The sequence below is a fragment of the Amblyomma maculatum genome, chromosome 2 (genome assembly GCF_055883805.1).
Source record: "Amblyomma maculatum isolate TAMU_Amacu chromosome 2, ASM5588380v1, whole genome shotgun sequence".
Lineage (NCBI taxonomy): Eukaryota > Metazoa > Arthropoda > Arachnida > Ixodida > Ixodidae > Amblyomma > Amblyomma maculatum.
Genome location: NC_139345.1, coordinates 74,800,517 through 74,816,495, shown reverse-complemented (window position 1 = coordinate 74,816,495; position 15,979 = coordinate 74,800,517). Strand labels below are relative to the sequence as shown.

The 15,979-nt window shown below is 48.4% G+C and overlaps 1 protein-coding gene across 1 annotated transcript in view; it reads right to left on the bottom strand.

Moving 5' to 3' along the window:
* Window positions 1-235: 235 nt before the first annotated feature.
* The window catches only part of LOC146199031 (neuroligin-4, X-linked-like), a 58,162-nt gene continuing 42,418 nt past the window's right edge, over window positions 236-15,979 (bottom strand). Inside the window, exons 3-7 of the mRNA XM_084592698.1 lie at window positions 14,738-15,405; window positions 12,798-13,105; window positions 6,532-6,659; window positions 5,484-5,770; window positions 236-710 (exon numbers count right to left, since the gene is read on the bottom strand). Of these exons, the coding sequence (XP_084448824.1) occupies window positions 246-710; window positions 5,484-5,770; window positions 6,532-6,659; window positions 12,798-13,105; window positions 14,738-15,405 (1,856 nt within the window). The 3' untranslated portion in view covers window positions 236-245. The remainder of the gene's footprint in view (window positions 711-5,483; window positions 5,771-6,531; window positions 6,660-12,797; window positions 13,106-14,737; window positions 15,406-15,979) is intronic.

Sequence of the window (15,979 nt, the reverse complement as noted above, 5' to 3'; positions counted from 1 at the left end):
TCAAATATCTGCAGCCTGATGGTGAACAATGATGTTATGTGAAGAAAAGTGCGTTGTGCCATCTAACCACAAGAATTCTCGTTAATTCCGTTAAGTACTGCGTGCTGGTCTGAGCATATTTTTCTGGATCTGGCATTGGTAAAGTGGAAGTCTGCACATTGTTTGTTTCGTTCTGTCTTTTCCTGTCAGCTATCTGATAACTTCTTTCCCTGACGCACACATCTGCATCGACTCTCATGTCGTACTCACGGCGGCCTAGTGCGTAGGACGAGTCGCGCCAGGCTGGCGCCCTGCGCGAGCAGCGGCTGTGCCTCGGGCAGCGGCGGCGCCTTAGGCGGCAGTGTAGCCGCGTTGCCGGCAGCAGGCATGTTGGCTGTGCCACCGCCTCCTCCTCCTCCTCCTCCTGCTGGACCAACGGGCGATGGCGGTGGAGCGCGCAGAGCCAGGGGCTTGCCCCCAGCCGTAGTCAGGTGCGGAGGTTCGCCCGGTTTGGCCAGCTTATAGCTGCGCTTGTGCAGCTTGGCCTCGAGCCGCGTCTTATCCCGCTGGTAGTAGACGCCGGCGAAGATGAGTACGTTGAGCACCAGCAGCGAGCAGCCGACGGCGATGGTGACGCTGAGCGCCGTCGAGTAGCCGCCACCGGATAGCGGCTCCCACAGAGGGCGCGCCGTGGACGCCGCTTCGGCGGGCCACGCACCGCTCTCGTTGCCCTGCGAGTCAACAAGAGTGATAATGAGACATCTCAATGCATCTAAATGCGATTTCATTATGGTTTCCACCACATAAGAAACTCATCGGCATCTGAGACTAAATTTTCTGGTTGGTCGAGACAGCGACGGTGTCATATAGATCACGTAACTACAAAGGGCCAATCACGGAGCGACATCCACAATAGTCAGATAAAAAATGGCCTCTTTCGCCCATACGAAAAATAAGGGGTCCTACCGCAACACCTGAATGGGTATTAGATATGATGAGCTGACAAAGCAGGAATACAGCTGACGTAAACACGCGAAGGAAATGCCGCTCAGAATATTATCGCAGTTCATTTTAATGAGTCCTAAGTGGCATCATTACTTTTTTCAGCCGTGTGGAGTCCGTGCAGCTTCGTGTGTAGTCAGACGAATCTCGACCGCGCTTTCCAGGGTGGCACGCTCGGTTCTGATCCTATTTCTCAGCTTCTGGGCCAACAGTAGGACCACAGCCTAATTTTTTAGAAATATATTTGCCCGAAAAGTCGCACCTGTTTTCAGCTCTAGCTTATGTCCTCGTGCTGTCGTTTACGGGTGCTGATTATAAGGTAATAGAGAAAACTAAAAAAAAAAAAAAAAAAAAAAAAAAAAGAAAGAAAGAAAGAAAAAAAAAAAGCTGCCCTGCCTCGGCCTCTGGATCGCGTCATACGCCTCCGCCGTGCAGTGTCGTTGTCACTGAGGCAAAATGTAGGCCTGTCTGAGACGCTGGAGCTGCACTGACCATGTACCATTCCACGTCTGGCTTTAGGCCAGTTTCAAGTGCAGGAGACACCAAATACTCTCTTCACGTAGGGTCTGAATACGACATGACGGTAAGAGCACAGCAGAACAAGGGTGAAAAGTATGTTCGGTGACTGGTACAGCCGCTAAAACAAAACTACCTTCTAAGCAGCCTTCTAGCGACACCTCCTGGTTACGCTTTACAGTTGTGACGCGTTTCTGTGCAATGACGAAGATTCTACTCCATAGTTATTTGTAGATTCTGCTCCATATTTATTTGTTTTGCCACGAGAGAAATGATTATTATGGCAATGTGCTGAATAGTATGAATAACACTGCTCTTACTCTAAAGTGAAACTATGAGAAAATGTGAACAGACAAACGTGCGAGCTATATAGTTATCAAGAGCTCGATGTACAGTGGTTACAGTAAATAGTTCGACGTGCATCCCGTTAGAGTTGGCTTTAGACGAATTTGTACATATCACCAGAAGAGGCATACCTAATACATTCCTTACAACCATCCGATTTCACCACTTTCCAAGCTCCCACGTTTGACATATACCACTACCACACTCCCTTTATCCGAGCGCCGTGTCGCTACCTGTGGGCCTGACCGCAACGGTGTGCTGTTAGCCTCATCCTGATCTTCCTGGGAGGACGCCCTGCTGTCCGCTAACCGAACCGACCAACTCAATCCGATTGATCATGCCGAGTAAGACGCGAAAGCCAGAGGACTCCAAGACGGCTTGGAGCTTTCCCGGTGTACGAGAGCAGCCATTATAATTTTAAATGACGTCTTTTCTCCTCTTCTCTCGTAGGATGCGAAAAATAGCAGATGAAAGAATATTAAAATGGCAGTTTGACGGGAAGGGCAACGTCCGAGGCAAAACAGTACAATAAAGCTCATTCGACTTAAAGCTAGTGAGAGCACACGATTATCGCTCCACTGACGTTGAACTCGGTGGCAAATTCGACAGATGACATCGCGACAATCAGTGGCCCAGAGTTTCCAGGGTGCCATGTTCTCTTTCCCTCTTCCATAGTGTACTAGTACACTATACGCATGCCACAATGCTCGCAAAAAACTTGGCTGCCGCTGCCCAACGTTTCCAGAATAGCAAACGCCATAATCTTGCTTTGTAGTTTTTATGTGGTGGTGGACTTCTTTAGGGCTTTTTTCTAGGACCCGTACACAAGCGCAATCTGTTACTTAATGAAGTACAAAAAATATATATTGTTTCCCGTTTATACTGAGTTCCCATTTACGTTATTTTGGAGCCTAGCTGTTGCAGCTATGGACAAGTTCAATTTTGTTTGGTTTGGTTTGTGGAATTTAACGTCCAAAAGCGACTCAGGCTATGAGAGGCGTCGTTGTGGAAGACTCCGGAAATTTGTACCACCTTCGATAGTCCAGTTTTGACAACCCCCTTAGTGTTGGATGCAGAACTTGCTCGGTATAAGCCAAAATGCTGTTGCAGAGAATGAAAAAGCTTATGACTAATGCAGCGATCGTCCGAGGCCTCGTTTCAACGAATTACAAACTGAATACTCACAACGATGGCTAACATTACCTATTGCAGACGCTGCAATTACAACGAGGTTTCTGTTAAACCGAGAAAACTTGCATAAACCGCACCCCCTAATACTATCAGAGGGGAAGGAGGGTGGGGGTGCCAAGTCTGCCCCATACATTTTCTCTGTCGTACTTTCGCCGCCATTTTAAAAGTGCAGGGTTATGAACATCCAGGTTTTGATGACGATACTGGCGGGCAAGGACGCGCAATGTTGCGTTCCAAAAACTGATTTCCTGCCACCTTGCCTCCGGAAAGCCGGGGACTCCAGCAACCGCTTTGAGATGCGCGTCTTCGCATCTTTTTCAATTCTGCTACCATGATGATGCTTGTTTTGCTTTTTAAGCGTAGACTATTTTGTATCTGTTGCAATAGTATGATATACGAAGTTGCTTGGTGGTCTGGCAACACAGCGGCCGCAGCTTCCGCTCGCCTACATGGCTCGGTCGAGCGGTCGCGTCATCGGTATAGCCGCCATATATTCAGCATGTCAGCTGTGCGTGATTTCTTGATGCGAGAGAAACTGTCAAGAATATCTCAATAAGAATTTTCAGTGTCGTGTTTAGGCCGCAGCGCTGTTTGTACTGCTTATCTTTCACCGATTGTAGGTTCTTCCTCGTCTTTAATGAGCGCCAGCATGCTTTCATTTCGTTTGAAATTTTGTGTTAACGATGGAAGGAATCGACACAGCAGGTGCGTAAAAAAGTCTGACTCTGACCCGTTGCGTTTTAATGCGCGCATTTAAACACTGGCCGAATCTTTGCACAATATCAACACTGTTTATTATCAAGTGGACCAACATTCTGATAAGGTAGGGAGCGATTATTTTACTCTTCATGTACCTGTGTTGGCCGGAGCAACTTTTGTGACACTGCATATTTTCGTGTATGGGACCGCGTGCGCTGCAGTACGACTATTCTCGAGCCTCGGTCAGCTGCGTGGTGCTAATATCCATTTAAGTACAATGTGCGATACACACCGCGACTTATCAGCGTCATATTTAGAGACCGGCGAGTATGTTGTGCTGGTTTGTGCTGTTTAGCTTAATTCTAGGGCCAGGTGGACATTATTTAGAATGTTTCGAACAACGCTGCAGTTGGTTCTTTGATTTAATTACTAGTTGTGATATCGTAGCGACCTTGCCTACTACTATCAAGAACACGCTGAACAAACTAGCATACGGCAGCTGCTGTTTGGGTTAAATCGTGTGTGCAGGTGTGAGTTCTGCATGATTTGGTGGCCTCCTACATTTAATTTTGTTAACTACCAAATGGCTTTCTTGCGGAAGTAAGTCGCAGGCCGCTTGCCGCCACTGTAATAACATTGGACGGCTTGAAGCGTTTTCAGCATGCTGTCATACTTTGGAACGAGTTTCTCAAATCCACCACGATAAAATAACCGCTTAGCTATTTTGAACGAACTCGAACCGAGTGAAGCGCAATTGCAGGAACCCTTAAAAAAATTAAACGCCACACATCAGTTTCTTTGCACTGAACTCGTAACGATTTAAGCATGAATCTGCGCTTGGTCATGTGTGCACCTAATAGCTCAAGACATGACCAATCGATATTTGTGGCTGGAGCTCACTGAAAACTCATGGGTCCGATTTGCCAGTAAATGAAAATCGTTCTTTGAGACCGGATCGACGGCAAGCTTGAGCAGCACCGACGTGCGCTGGCTGAAGAAAGGAAAACGTTGCTATGTGTTTACATCCGATCTGGCAAATATGCTCTGCTGGAGAGTTAATTAACATGCAAGTTTGCTCCTCTTTTGTTTACAGATAACAAATAACATATTCTGTATCATATTTGTAACGCGAACGGCCTGCAAAGGTTTGTAGAAAATCAGCACAGGATGTATATTTGACGGCGCTTCTACACGTCTTAGCTTAGCTCGCAAAGCGTTTGGTGAACGTTCGCGCTAAGTACAAAAATGTAATAAACGCAAGGTTGAAACGTGCCTGGTTCCCACAAATATCGTGGTATTCTTACAGAGGGAATAGCGTAACGAAACGTTGCATCCAGGCTTCATTTTTCACACGAAGCATAGCTGCGCAAGGAAGTGGTTTTGTTTTGTTGATCGGAGCCAACATGGCGGGCGTAGTTCTCGTATGGCTAAGAGATGGCGCTTCGCATTTCGCATATCAGCCTCGATGCTAACGCCCTTCATCGAGGCTCCCTACGCATATCGTCTATTCCACCACGTCAAAACAAGTGTTATATAAAGAATTCCCATTTTTGCGCTGCGTTTGCGTTTTGGCTTTAGGGGCTTCAGTAGGAGAGGGGTTGCGGGTTGGGGGTGGAGCGGAGAAACTTTTTCCCCTAATGCAGGACCCTGCGCTCGTCTATGACTACCATAGTAAAACACTCAGGGCGGTTATAATAGAATTAAAACCTCCTTGGGAACACCCCTTCCTTTTAGCAGTGTTGCCCACTCGCCTGCGAGGCCTGCGGCACCCCCGGAGCCGGCGAGAGCGGGGCGGCGCTGCTGCTGCTACTGCTCGTGCTGCTGCTGGGCGCCGTGGACGAGGAGGACGACGAGGAGGACGATGCGGGCGCAGTGCCATCCAGCGAGCGCACGTGGCCGTCGTAGCTGAGCGGGTTGTCGTGGTCCTCGAGCAAGTGGTGTGCTTCGGGGGCGCCCGGCCGATGCAACTGCGGGATCAGGTGCAGCCACAGAGACAGCCGGTGCGCGTGGTAGTGGTCCTTCACCTTGGGCTTCAGCCCTGCAGGGAAGTAAGAGGCGACGCCCGCCTTTAATCCCCGTCACTTGTGTGTGCTCGTGCAATGGGTGGCCTCGGTATTTTGATCCGCCGTAACGGACGTGTTCGCTGCAGCTGACGCAATCAGCAAAAAATATATCCGCCAGAAAGACATCGCGTCTATAAGCAGCCAGCGACAACACAGTGGTAGCAGTGCAATAGAACTGACGCTTGGACCAGTTGGTGTATCGTGTAAATGACACAAATGTCGAGCAGTGCATTGTGTAATGACACGGCGATCATGTCCAAGATAACGCAACACATAAGAAGACTCTATGTACTACTGCTCTGCCCTGCTCGACTAGCTTGACGGTGAAGACGACCGTGTCACCAGAATCCTTGATTGTTGGACTCTGGTGTCAGGTGCGCTGTCTCGTTGATAGAATAAACATACATAGTGGGAAGGTTGACAATGACATGTGCTGCTCGCAACACACTCAGACCCACCGATCGTTACGGATGAAACTCCGTGTTTTGTATGGGAGAAGAAAAAAAAAAGGAGTGCACGGGAGACATGAGAGAAAGTTTTTAGGTACCTAGAGATACAGAGAGCAAATCGAGGATGATAGAACGGAGCCTCAATCGCACCACTAGTGTTTCGCACGTTGCCTCACCGCAACTACAAGACACACTACATAAAGTAATGTGCGCCCTCAGCTCTCCGCAGCAGCAAGAAAGGAAAAGGATTGCATGCTGATAAGAGCAAAATTGTGTGCACCCCGTACCGATGAGCAAGTATTTCTGGTGCGCAGGCTCGTAGGGCGGCCATGCGATGCGCTCGAAGCGTCCCTTGGCATGCAGCTCGCCACCGACTCCGCTGCTACCTCCACCGTGGCCCGTATAGCTGGGATCCCTGCATAAGAGAAAGACAGAAGCCTCATGTCACTCTTCCTCTCTGGCTGTGTTCAGGAGTGGCGGAGTTGACACGTGAGTAATTTACAAGATAGCAGAAGAATGCTATAGAATTTATAGATGAGAAATCGTGGGACCGACAAAAAGCCTTCACGAATAATTGTGCGAATAGAGTGCGATGGTCTGCAAGATGCGTGAGGGCGTTTGCGTTTCTGGCTGCCCGAGTTTTTCGAATGCAGGCAGTTACATGTCTTTGAGCCATTATTGCTTCTATCATGTGATCGTGCCGTACGCATGCTCACATCGTTGTGAACTGATTGCGCGCTCAGCGTGTTTTGCAAACTGAAAATTTAGCCAAGGCGAAAGCTCAAGTTGGTGTAAATTTAGTAACTGTCGAGAACTCCATTACCACATGGCGAACCGTTGTAAAATGTCATAGAAAAAAATATCCCTTCCCGTCTGCGTCTCGTCATTGTCGTCAGCAAGTCCGTATATTATCTAGCTATGCGAACATCGCGTTCCTATTGAAATGGATGTAATTGGATGTGTTGAGGGAAAGTATGTACCACCCACCCGCTGAGAGCATCCACATGACGGGTTAGACCTGCCGGTGACCGCTTTTACCGCAAATAAACCATCCTCAAACTGTCTGCCAACGACGAAGGTGTCAGCCATGGCAGGCGCACTCCCCTCCTTCTGGAAATGCGTGTGATTCATTCACGTATCCAGAATGCTTAAGCCCACTGGAGCAGCTACAGATAAAAAAAAAATGTAAAGAACTGTAATTTGGTGGCAGAATTCATTTTCTACTTTTTTGTTGACGAATCACGTCGAAACGTTTTTTCTTGAACAACTAAAAGATTGTATTTTATTGTGCTCGTGCCAGCTTTACTATGGTCGCTATGAATAGGTCCCCGAAGTGTTCTGAAACAATTTCCCAATATTCTGACCGTCCGTCAATTGTAGTTACCTGACCCTCACCAGCAACTTTCCCCTTTCCATAGCTTCTAAAGCTAAAGAAGCTACGAAACAATATACAAGCCACAACATCCCATTGGTGCCGTCTGCTATTGCGTTTTCAGCGCTGTGGTTTTCGCGCCTTGCGTTCACGCCTCGCGATAGTCGTATGCGCGCGCCAAGTGTCGAATTGACCATGTCCTGAAACTGGAAGTTCGGATTTCGCAAAGCTAAAACGTGAACTAGGAAGTAGAAACCTGTCCTGTCACAAGTAAACGACGGTCGCGTTCATGCTGACAAGAGCAAAATGCTATATATTTCTGTGAATGAATTCATTCATGAAGTCGCTTCTGCAAGCTATCGTGGTCACTGCCCGATTTCGAAACCTTAAGGTAAAAAGGGTGGGTAGCACATCTGTCTATTGTCGAAATACTTTGCGCATCTACATGTATTATGTGATGGCACAAATACTTACTAGTAGCTTAGAGTTTCTTCTTTATCGTTTTACCGCTTCCTTGACGTTGGGCCAACACGAATTCGCGACGTCATGCGACATGACGCGGAAGCACAGAAATGGTGCTTTTAGCGTAGTTAAACCGAGTAGAACGTACCAAAGCATCTGTGCTCAGATGGGAGTTGATGAAGACGACGACATGCAGTGCATAGAGCGAGAGTGCGGTGCAGTTTAACACTCGAGGTGATAGACTGATTAAACATACTTATTCATTTAGTTAAGATGAAAATAAAAGTCTAAGTTACTGTAGGCTATATTTATCCATCCGGTTCCATTCACGTCCGAAGTGCCTTTCATTTTTAAAACCTTGGTTGAAGTTAGTGGAACAGCATGCATCACTTCATCCTCGAACCCGACCTCGGCGGCTGCGTTTCGATGGAGGCGAAACGAAGAGGCGTCCGTGTGCTGTGCGATGTCAGCGCACGTTAAAGGGCAACTCCGGAGGTTTTTTGACATTCGAATATTCTAATAAAAAGTTTACTGTATATTCTCCTCTCCGCCCTGACGCATTCTACAAAATTTGGGCGCCGTACGATAATCCGTTCGCGCGCAACACGACTTTAAAATATGCTGTTTTCATGGCTTAGGTTGAGACTATTTCTGCCGGCAACACTGAGTTTCTGACGTCACAAACAGTATACCGGCGTTACTGTCCACTTCCCGCATGATTATGAAATTGTGAGGCTTATATTGAACTATCTGAAACATTTTATGCAATGCTTCATGATTTCCATACGTTATTTTCACCATCCAATGCCCGTACGAGTGTTTTTCTAATACTGAGTGTGACGTCACCATTTCGTCACCTGGGACGTCGTTTCTGGCCGTGAAAGCAGTTTCGGTTTCGATTTGCTGTTTTTCTTTTTTAAAAATACTTCTAATTGGAATTTCGAAAAACGGTTTTTTGTGTTGGAGTCAGGACGTGCCGAGGAATGTAATTCAATGAAAAACAGAAAATGATGGAAAAACCACCGAAGTTGACCTAAATGATCCTCAGGTGGTCGCAATTACTCCGTAGCCCTCCACAATGACTCCTCTTTCTCTCTTTCCACTTTCATTCCCACCTTCCTCCCTTCCCTTACGGCGCAGTTGAGGTGTCCACAGAAAACAAGTGAGACAGTTACCGCGCCTTTCCCTTCCTATAAATCAATCAATCAATCACTTCATCCGCCGTCAAAGACCACGGTAGCTACTGACAATTGCGAACTTTTTTTACCCAAGCTGTAATGAGACACGCCGATAAGGGTAAGGAATTGCAAACTTGAACTTATCATCCTACTTTCCATCTTAGCCAGCAGTGAGAAATTTTCTCCACTAATCCTAAACACCGGCTCATATAAAGTTCACTATAGACGGTGTGTCGGTGCAGTTTGTTCTAGTCACGTTGGGTGCGAATAGGCAGGATGGAGCAACGTTTTCTTAAAGAGGCAACTCATTAATGACTCTCTGCGAGCTCAAGTTAAGTCTGACTGTCCGATACCAAGTGACTCTTCTGTCCTGCATGCTTATAGCGTCCAACGTACACAGTGTGCAGTGCCACCACCTTTCTCATTAGGATATAATCAAAAATTATGCGACTGTATCTACTGAACAGTCTTCCACTGTTAGAAGTCCATTGCCTGTTCGTAATGGCCATCTTCAGATCTTGAGATGTTTTGGCACTGAGATTGCCAAAACATCTATTTCCTCCCTTACGCATAAGGTATCGAGTAAGACAGCAATATTATCGTTTCCAAATGTATGCTTGAACTAATACCTCTGTTACACGGGCACTTTCATCGGCTATTGAATCGAAAGTCATTGAGATTCTCAATCACTGTCCAACTCGAAGACGTTAAGCTACTGCTACAATATAGACTCCGTCGTCGTTGAGAGATTCCATCATCTCACTCCAAGCTGCTGAGACATCTCCATCGCAGCCAATATATTCGCAGGTATGAAAAAGCAAGATATTTATTGTTATTTCACATTTTACACACTGTACACCGAGTACATTTATGTACTTCTGGGGAAGCAGGCGTTGGCTGTTAATGCATCGCTGGCAGCAATACTATTACCCTTGCTGCAGTGTTTTGTAGCCTGGCCAGTCTTTTTATTTATTTTTACCCACTAAGCTGTATATTTGGAAGCTCTACATTTTCCCGGGATAATGTTTGCCCTTACTTTATTCCCCGCCGCGTTGCTGTGAGGTTTCCCATATAGTGCACGCAACCGCTTCTCGAAGGCCCTGTATATGTATAGAAGGCTGTTGATTTGGACCAACTATCGGTCAGAGTGCCTTCGAAATGACCGTGCGACAGGGTTATATAATGCCCATCGTCTAACCAGAAGAGCGAAAGTCTCGCAAAGATTTGATGACGGCTCGAAAGGCGCGATGATCACGGCAAGCCATATTTTCTTCCTTTCTTTCTTTCTTCTTTCTTTATTCAATACTGCGAACCTTGTACAGGTCCAAGCAGGGTGGAAACACGGCAAAAAAAACAATAATAACAAAAGTAATAAACATCAAAGTGTGGAGAAAGGCAATAATGAATCATTCCAGTCGGTTACTGTGCGAGGAAAAAATTAAAACTTGAATAAATCAGTTCGTGCGAAATACGGCGTCAGCGAATTAGGATGATGGTGGCGCGTATGCCTCGATGATAAAAGCGACAGATATGGTGAAGGGTTAATAGCTAGGTCTCGATTCCAAAGCGCGGAAAGAAATTGCAAGCGTAAATTTTTTCTTCGTTGCTCAAGACGTTCAATACCATTAACCTGCATTAATTCAGAGGGTGAGTCATACGGAGAAAATTTAGAGTAAATGAATCTCACAGCTTTTCTTTGTACCTTTTACTGAAACGACTAAGAGAATACCGTAGGTGTGAGGGGCTGTGAAGACATCTCTACATTTATGGGCGGTGACACGTTATACTTGGGTAACAATGTCGGTACCTTGTCGGAACTGGCGGGCTTGACTACAGTATACGCGAAAATTATGAGAGCTTCATAAATCCATTTGACTCATTGCGAGCATTTTGCGCTTCATTAGCGTTAGGCAGTGCGAAACTGGGAGCGTCCGTGCGGTCGATGCTCCAGCTGTACCATCCATTATTTATGGGATTTCTTCGGTGCCGCTTACCTGCACTTGGAAATGTTAAGAAAACAAACTTAGGTATTCTACAGAGCGTTCAAGCTCAAGCTCTGCGAGCTTGCCTGGGTTTGCCGAAATGTGCCTCTACGGCTGATACCATTTCAGCTGCACAGAAGCATCCCATATCTACCTACCTAACAGTTGACGCCCTGAGGGCACATTTCCGACACATCTTTCGGGTTTTCTGTCATCATTTAGCCGGTTTTCCTATTACCAGGCCGCGTACATCGTTTACAGAGACCGTTGATGCGCATCGCGCTATTCTGCCGTCCCAGTTTACACCTGCATCTAGACCATCCTCTCCACTATGGAGCCTGCATCAGCCACACGTGCTTCTTTCAATACCCGGCATCAGGAAGAAGGTCGAGCTATCGCCGACAGAACTAAACCAAATCATTATTGAATACTTCCATGAGTAGCATGCAAATCGTATGCACGTCTACACCGATGGTTCAGTGAATGCCGTGAGTTCTTCAGGCTGCATGGTGATACCCTCAATTAATGCAGAAATAAAAGGACAATTCACCATACTTCTTCAACAGCCGCAGAGCTCACCGCTCTTCACGTCGCAATTAGGTATATTAGTCAGCAGAGCCCTCAGCGGTGGTTTATTTTCACAGATTCAAAAGCAGCCCTGCAAGCCTTAAAAGCGGCGCTTTGCCGTGGAGCCCATGAGCAACTCGTTGCGGAAATACGACAACTCATCACTATGCCATAAATGGAGGACATGACATCATCTATCAATGACTTCTAGGACACAGCGGCATAGAGGTCAATCTCCGGGCGGACGAGGTCGCACGAACAGCCCACCAAGACAGCGATTGTGTGTTGATCCCCCTTTCCAGGGCAGGCGCAGCGGGCAGGCTGCGCGCACTTGCGCGGGAACACACGCTCTCCTTGTGGAATTCTGGCCAGTTTGCGAACTGCGCTTAAAATCCCTGGACCCAGACCTCACGTTCCGGCTTCCACCTGGCCTATCACGACGTGAAGAAACTTTGCTGTGCCGCCTGTGGGTTGGTGTAGCATTCACAAACTCTTATTCTTTTGTGATAGGTATGGCAAATAGCCCTGCATGTACAAACTGCGGGTGCGACGAGACTATAGGCCGCATTGTTTGTGAGTGCCCCATATACAGTGAGGAAAGACAGCGCCTATACCGTGCGCTGGAGCATCTAGATGGACGCCCATTGACTGAAAGAAAGATTCTAGGTCCCTGGCCACAACGGTCGTCTGCGGTGAAGGCCTCAGCACTGCTCCGCTTTATGAAAAGCACAGGCCTGATCGAAAGCTATGATTTTGCTTTTATGTTACATGATATTACTGTGGCGTGATGTGATGTGACTGTACTGACTTCACCCATAACTTTTATATCCGCTCACCCCTCTCCCCTAGTGCAGGGTAGCAAACCGATTTCTTTTACCGGTTAACCTCCTTGTCTTTGCTCCTCATCTTCCTCCTCCTCCTTGGCCGAAGCTTCTCAGGACACTGTAAGCGTTCCACAAATCGTGAAGTCCGTGCGTGACGCGTATACGCACCCGTACTTGACGAAGTTAGTCCAGAAGGTGACGGTGGCCTCGGCGAGTGCCTGTTCGGGCCGGCTATAGTTGCGGCCGAAGTGCCCCAGGGCGGCGACGAGTGGTGCGCCGAACACGAAGGCCAGCTCCTCGCCGTGAACGCATCCCAGACGACTCGGGTAGTCGGACGACAGCTCAGCCTGGTGCGCGAACACGTACAGGAAGGTTGGCGCAGCGCGGGACAGCAGACCCGCCGCGCGCACCAACGGAGCGACGACCAGCGCGTCGCCTACAGCCTCACCCGTGCTGTCCAGGATGTTGAGAGGGTGCTGCACCAGTGCGGTATATGCAGTACGGTGAGCAATTTCGGCAAAGGGGAGAACCACCAGTTTTCACGCGTTTAGCAAATGCGAGCCTGAGTCCTTGCCCACACTGAAGGAAAAGGAAAAAAATCATTACATTTCGACGACCGCAAAGGAAGCAACGCCAGGGTCGTGCAACACTCTTCAAAAAGGAAGCAACGCCAGGGCCGTGCAACACTCTTCAATGTTCTCTTTCAGTTTGATAATATACTTGACTGGCTACTGAAGTGCTTATGAAACAGTTTTATATTGATCTTTGTCCCCGTGCAAGCCAGAATCAACTTCATTTTTTCCGCCTTCTCCATTTTGCCCCGTGTCTTCACCGTGTTATGACGACAGACCTTTGGTGCCCACTTACTCAGTTTTCTTTGCCTTTGATCAGCGTATACGCGATCATGTTTCATAATCTCCGCCACGAGATGTGTCGTCATAACTACTTATTACCTACTGTTTTCCTAACCCCATATGCCTGACTTTGCGTCACAGTCGCGGTGAGGTCCAAGACTCCTGAAAGTTGTCGTTGCAACAGCTTTTACCGCGGGTCTCTATCGCCAGCATGTAGGACGTCAGTTCGCGAGGAACGGTACAGAGCTCTATTGGTCCTTTCACGCTTCGTTCGACGAGCTTGCATTACGCCACCAGAACCGCGCCCTCGCTTCGGCCTCCCCCGGCGCGGTCGACTAATTAAGCGAGATGTCAATAACGGAGGTCTCCTGCTCTCTGACGGTGCCCGCAGCGTCAGCGCTGCTTCATCGGCGCCTGGACCTCTCGGGCGCAAAGGAAACACCCCCAAGGTCTTGACATTGGCCCAACTTCATTTGCCCAAGAGAGAGTGGACCTTCTAACGCGGGACAGCATGAACCGTACACTAGGCAGCCTAGCGTAACGTAACGCCGATAAAGTGAGAACATGACATTCGTGGCGCTAACGAGAATCTTTTACCTAATTTTTATCACGTGTACCTCCTGCAGATAACAGGCATTTGCAGAGAGAGCTAGGCGGAATGAGAGTGTTTTTTAGCTAATTATCTCAGCGCATTATAGCCTATGAAGTCGCATATTGCTGCAACGAATTATTAGTACTTATGGCATGACACATATGGCATGATACACATGGCATGAGTGCTTATGGCATGAAAGCGCAATATTGTTTTCCGCCGCACTCCTCACGGGAAGCGTCACTGCTTGATGGTTTAGGTGCCACATGTGACCATGTGACCTTGAACAGTCCAGTAAATTTCCACATCCGTGGTAGATGCGCGCGAATGAACCATGTAGCGCTCGACGTAAAGGAAGTGTTAAAAGAGAGCTGTTAACGCAGAAGAAATGTAAGCGTTCCTACTGCTGTTTGTTGTCGTTATATTTATGTACCATCTTAACCCGTTTTCTCAGTGCTCCACATGGTAGCCCATCATGAATGAATGAATGAATGAATGAATGAATGAATGAATGAATGAATGAATGAATGAATGAATGAATGAATGAATGAATGAATGAATGAATGAATGAATGAATGAATCTAGCAGGGATGTTTTGCCTTCGGCAGCTATAAGCTAATCGGGATGTAGGAATCGGGGCCGATGCGAGGAGAGAGCCGCACCTGAAAGGGCCTCGTCCAGTCCGTGTACTCGTTGACGATGGTCAGGAATATTTCCTGCTGATGGAAGGAGAAGAGGTTTCGCACCAGTGTGCGCAGCAGCCGGTCCCGCCGGTCCGCCTCGATGCCGTACTTCTCCTCCGATGCGCTCACGAAGAAGTACGACTCGAACCGCGACACGCCCATCAGGAGCTCGAGGCGGCGGCCCGACGACGCCAAGGACTCGGTCAGCTCCAGGGGCTCGCCGCGCAGTACAATGCCATCCACTGTGGGGCCGAACGCGCTCAAGTGGTCGGGCACCGAGAGCGGCACGCGCAGAAGGTCGCCCACGGGGCGCAGCCGGAGGCATTCCACGAGGCCCTCTTCTTCGGCCACTGGGCAGTCCAGGGCACGGGCCACGTGGCGAGCGTGTGCGGGCGCGTCGTGCGCTAGCGCCCAGGGACTCAGCGCCGAGCCGGACATGAGCAGGGCTCGGTGCACAAGCGACTGGGCCATGGGCGCCAGCAGCAGCAGGTGTGCCATGGCGGCACCCGTGCCGTGGCCCGCCAGCGTCACGTTGGCCGGGTCTCCTCCAAACTCGGCGATGTTGTCGCGGATCCAGTGTAGCGCCGCAATCTGGTCCAGCAGGCCGTTGTTGGCCCGCGCGCTGTTGCCCATGGCCGGAAGGAAGCCTACGAAGCCATGCGTCGCTTTAGAGCGCGCAAGAGGAGAATGTCGCGTGCTCCTCAAATCACTCCACCGACGAGAAGTGCAGGAGGATCGAGATGACACCGAGTGCTACAGCCGGGAGAAGGTTTACAAGGGCCCCATGTATGACATCAACATGTGAAGGGGCGCAACTCAACAGTGAAACCGCTTAAGATTTAAAGTACAACAAGATAATTAAGAAAACTTCCGCGGGCTACTTTGATTCCAAACGCCTTGCTCACCCGAGCTGCATGGAAGGCATTCTGTGTTGCATTGCATGCTCACCAAGCGTTGTGGATACATGCAGCTTTCATTGATGCTCCTGTGTTTTGTTGAGGCTATCTTCTATTATTCCTCTCCATCCCTCGTATTGCCTTGGTAACATGAGTAGCAACTTATCCTGGTATACCGTATACGCTATACGTCACCGATCACACTATATGCAGCCAGGTACAGGATGTACTCAGATTTCTAAATGTTTGGCTTCTCTGTTTAGTTATTAAGGGTAGCTTGGAGCTAGATTGTTATCGAGGCAGCGTGGAGGGCTACGGAGTAATT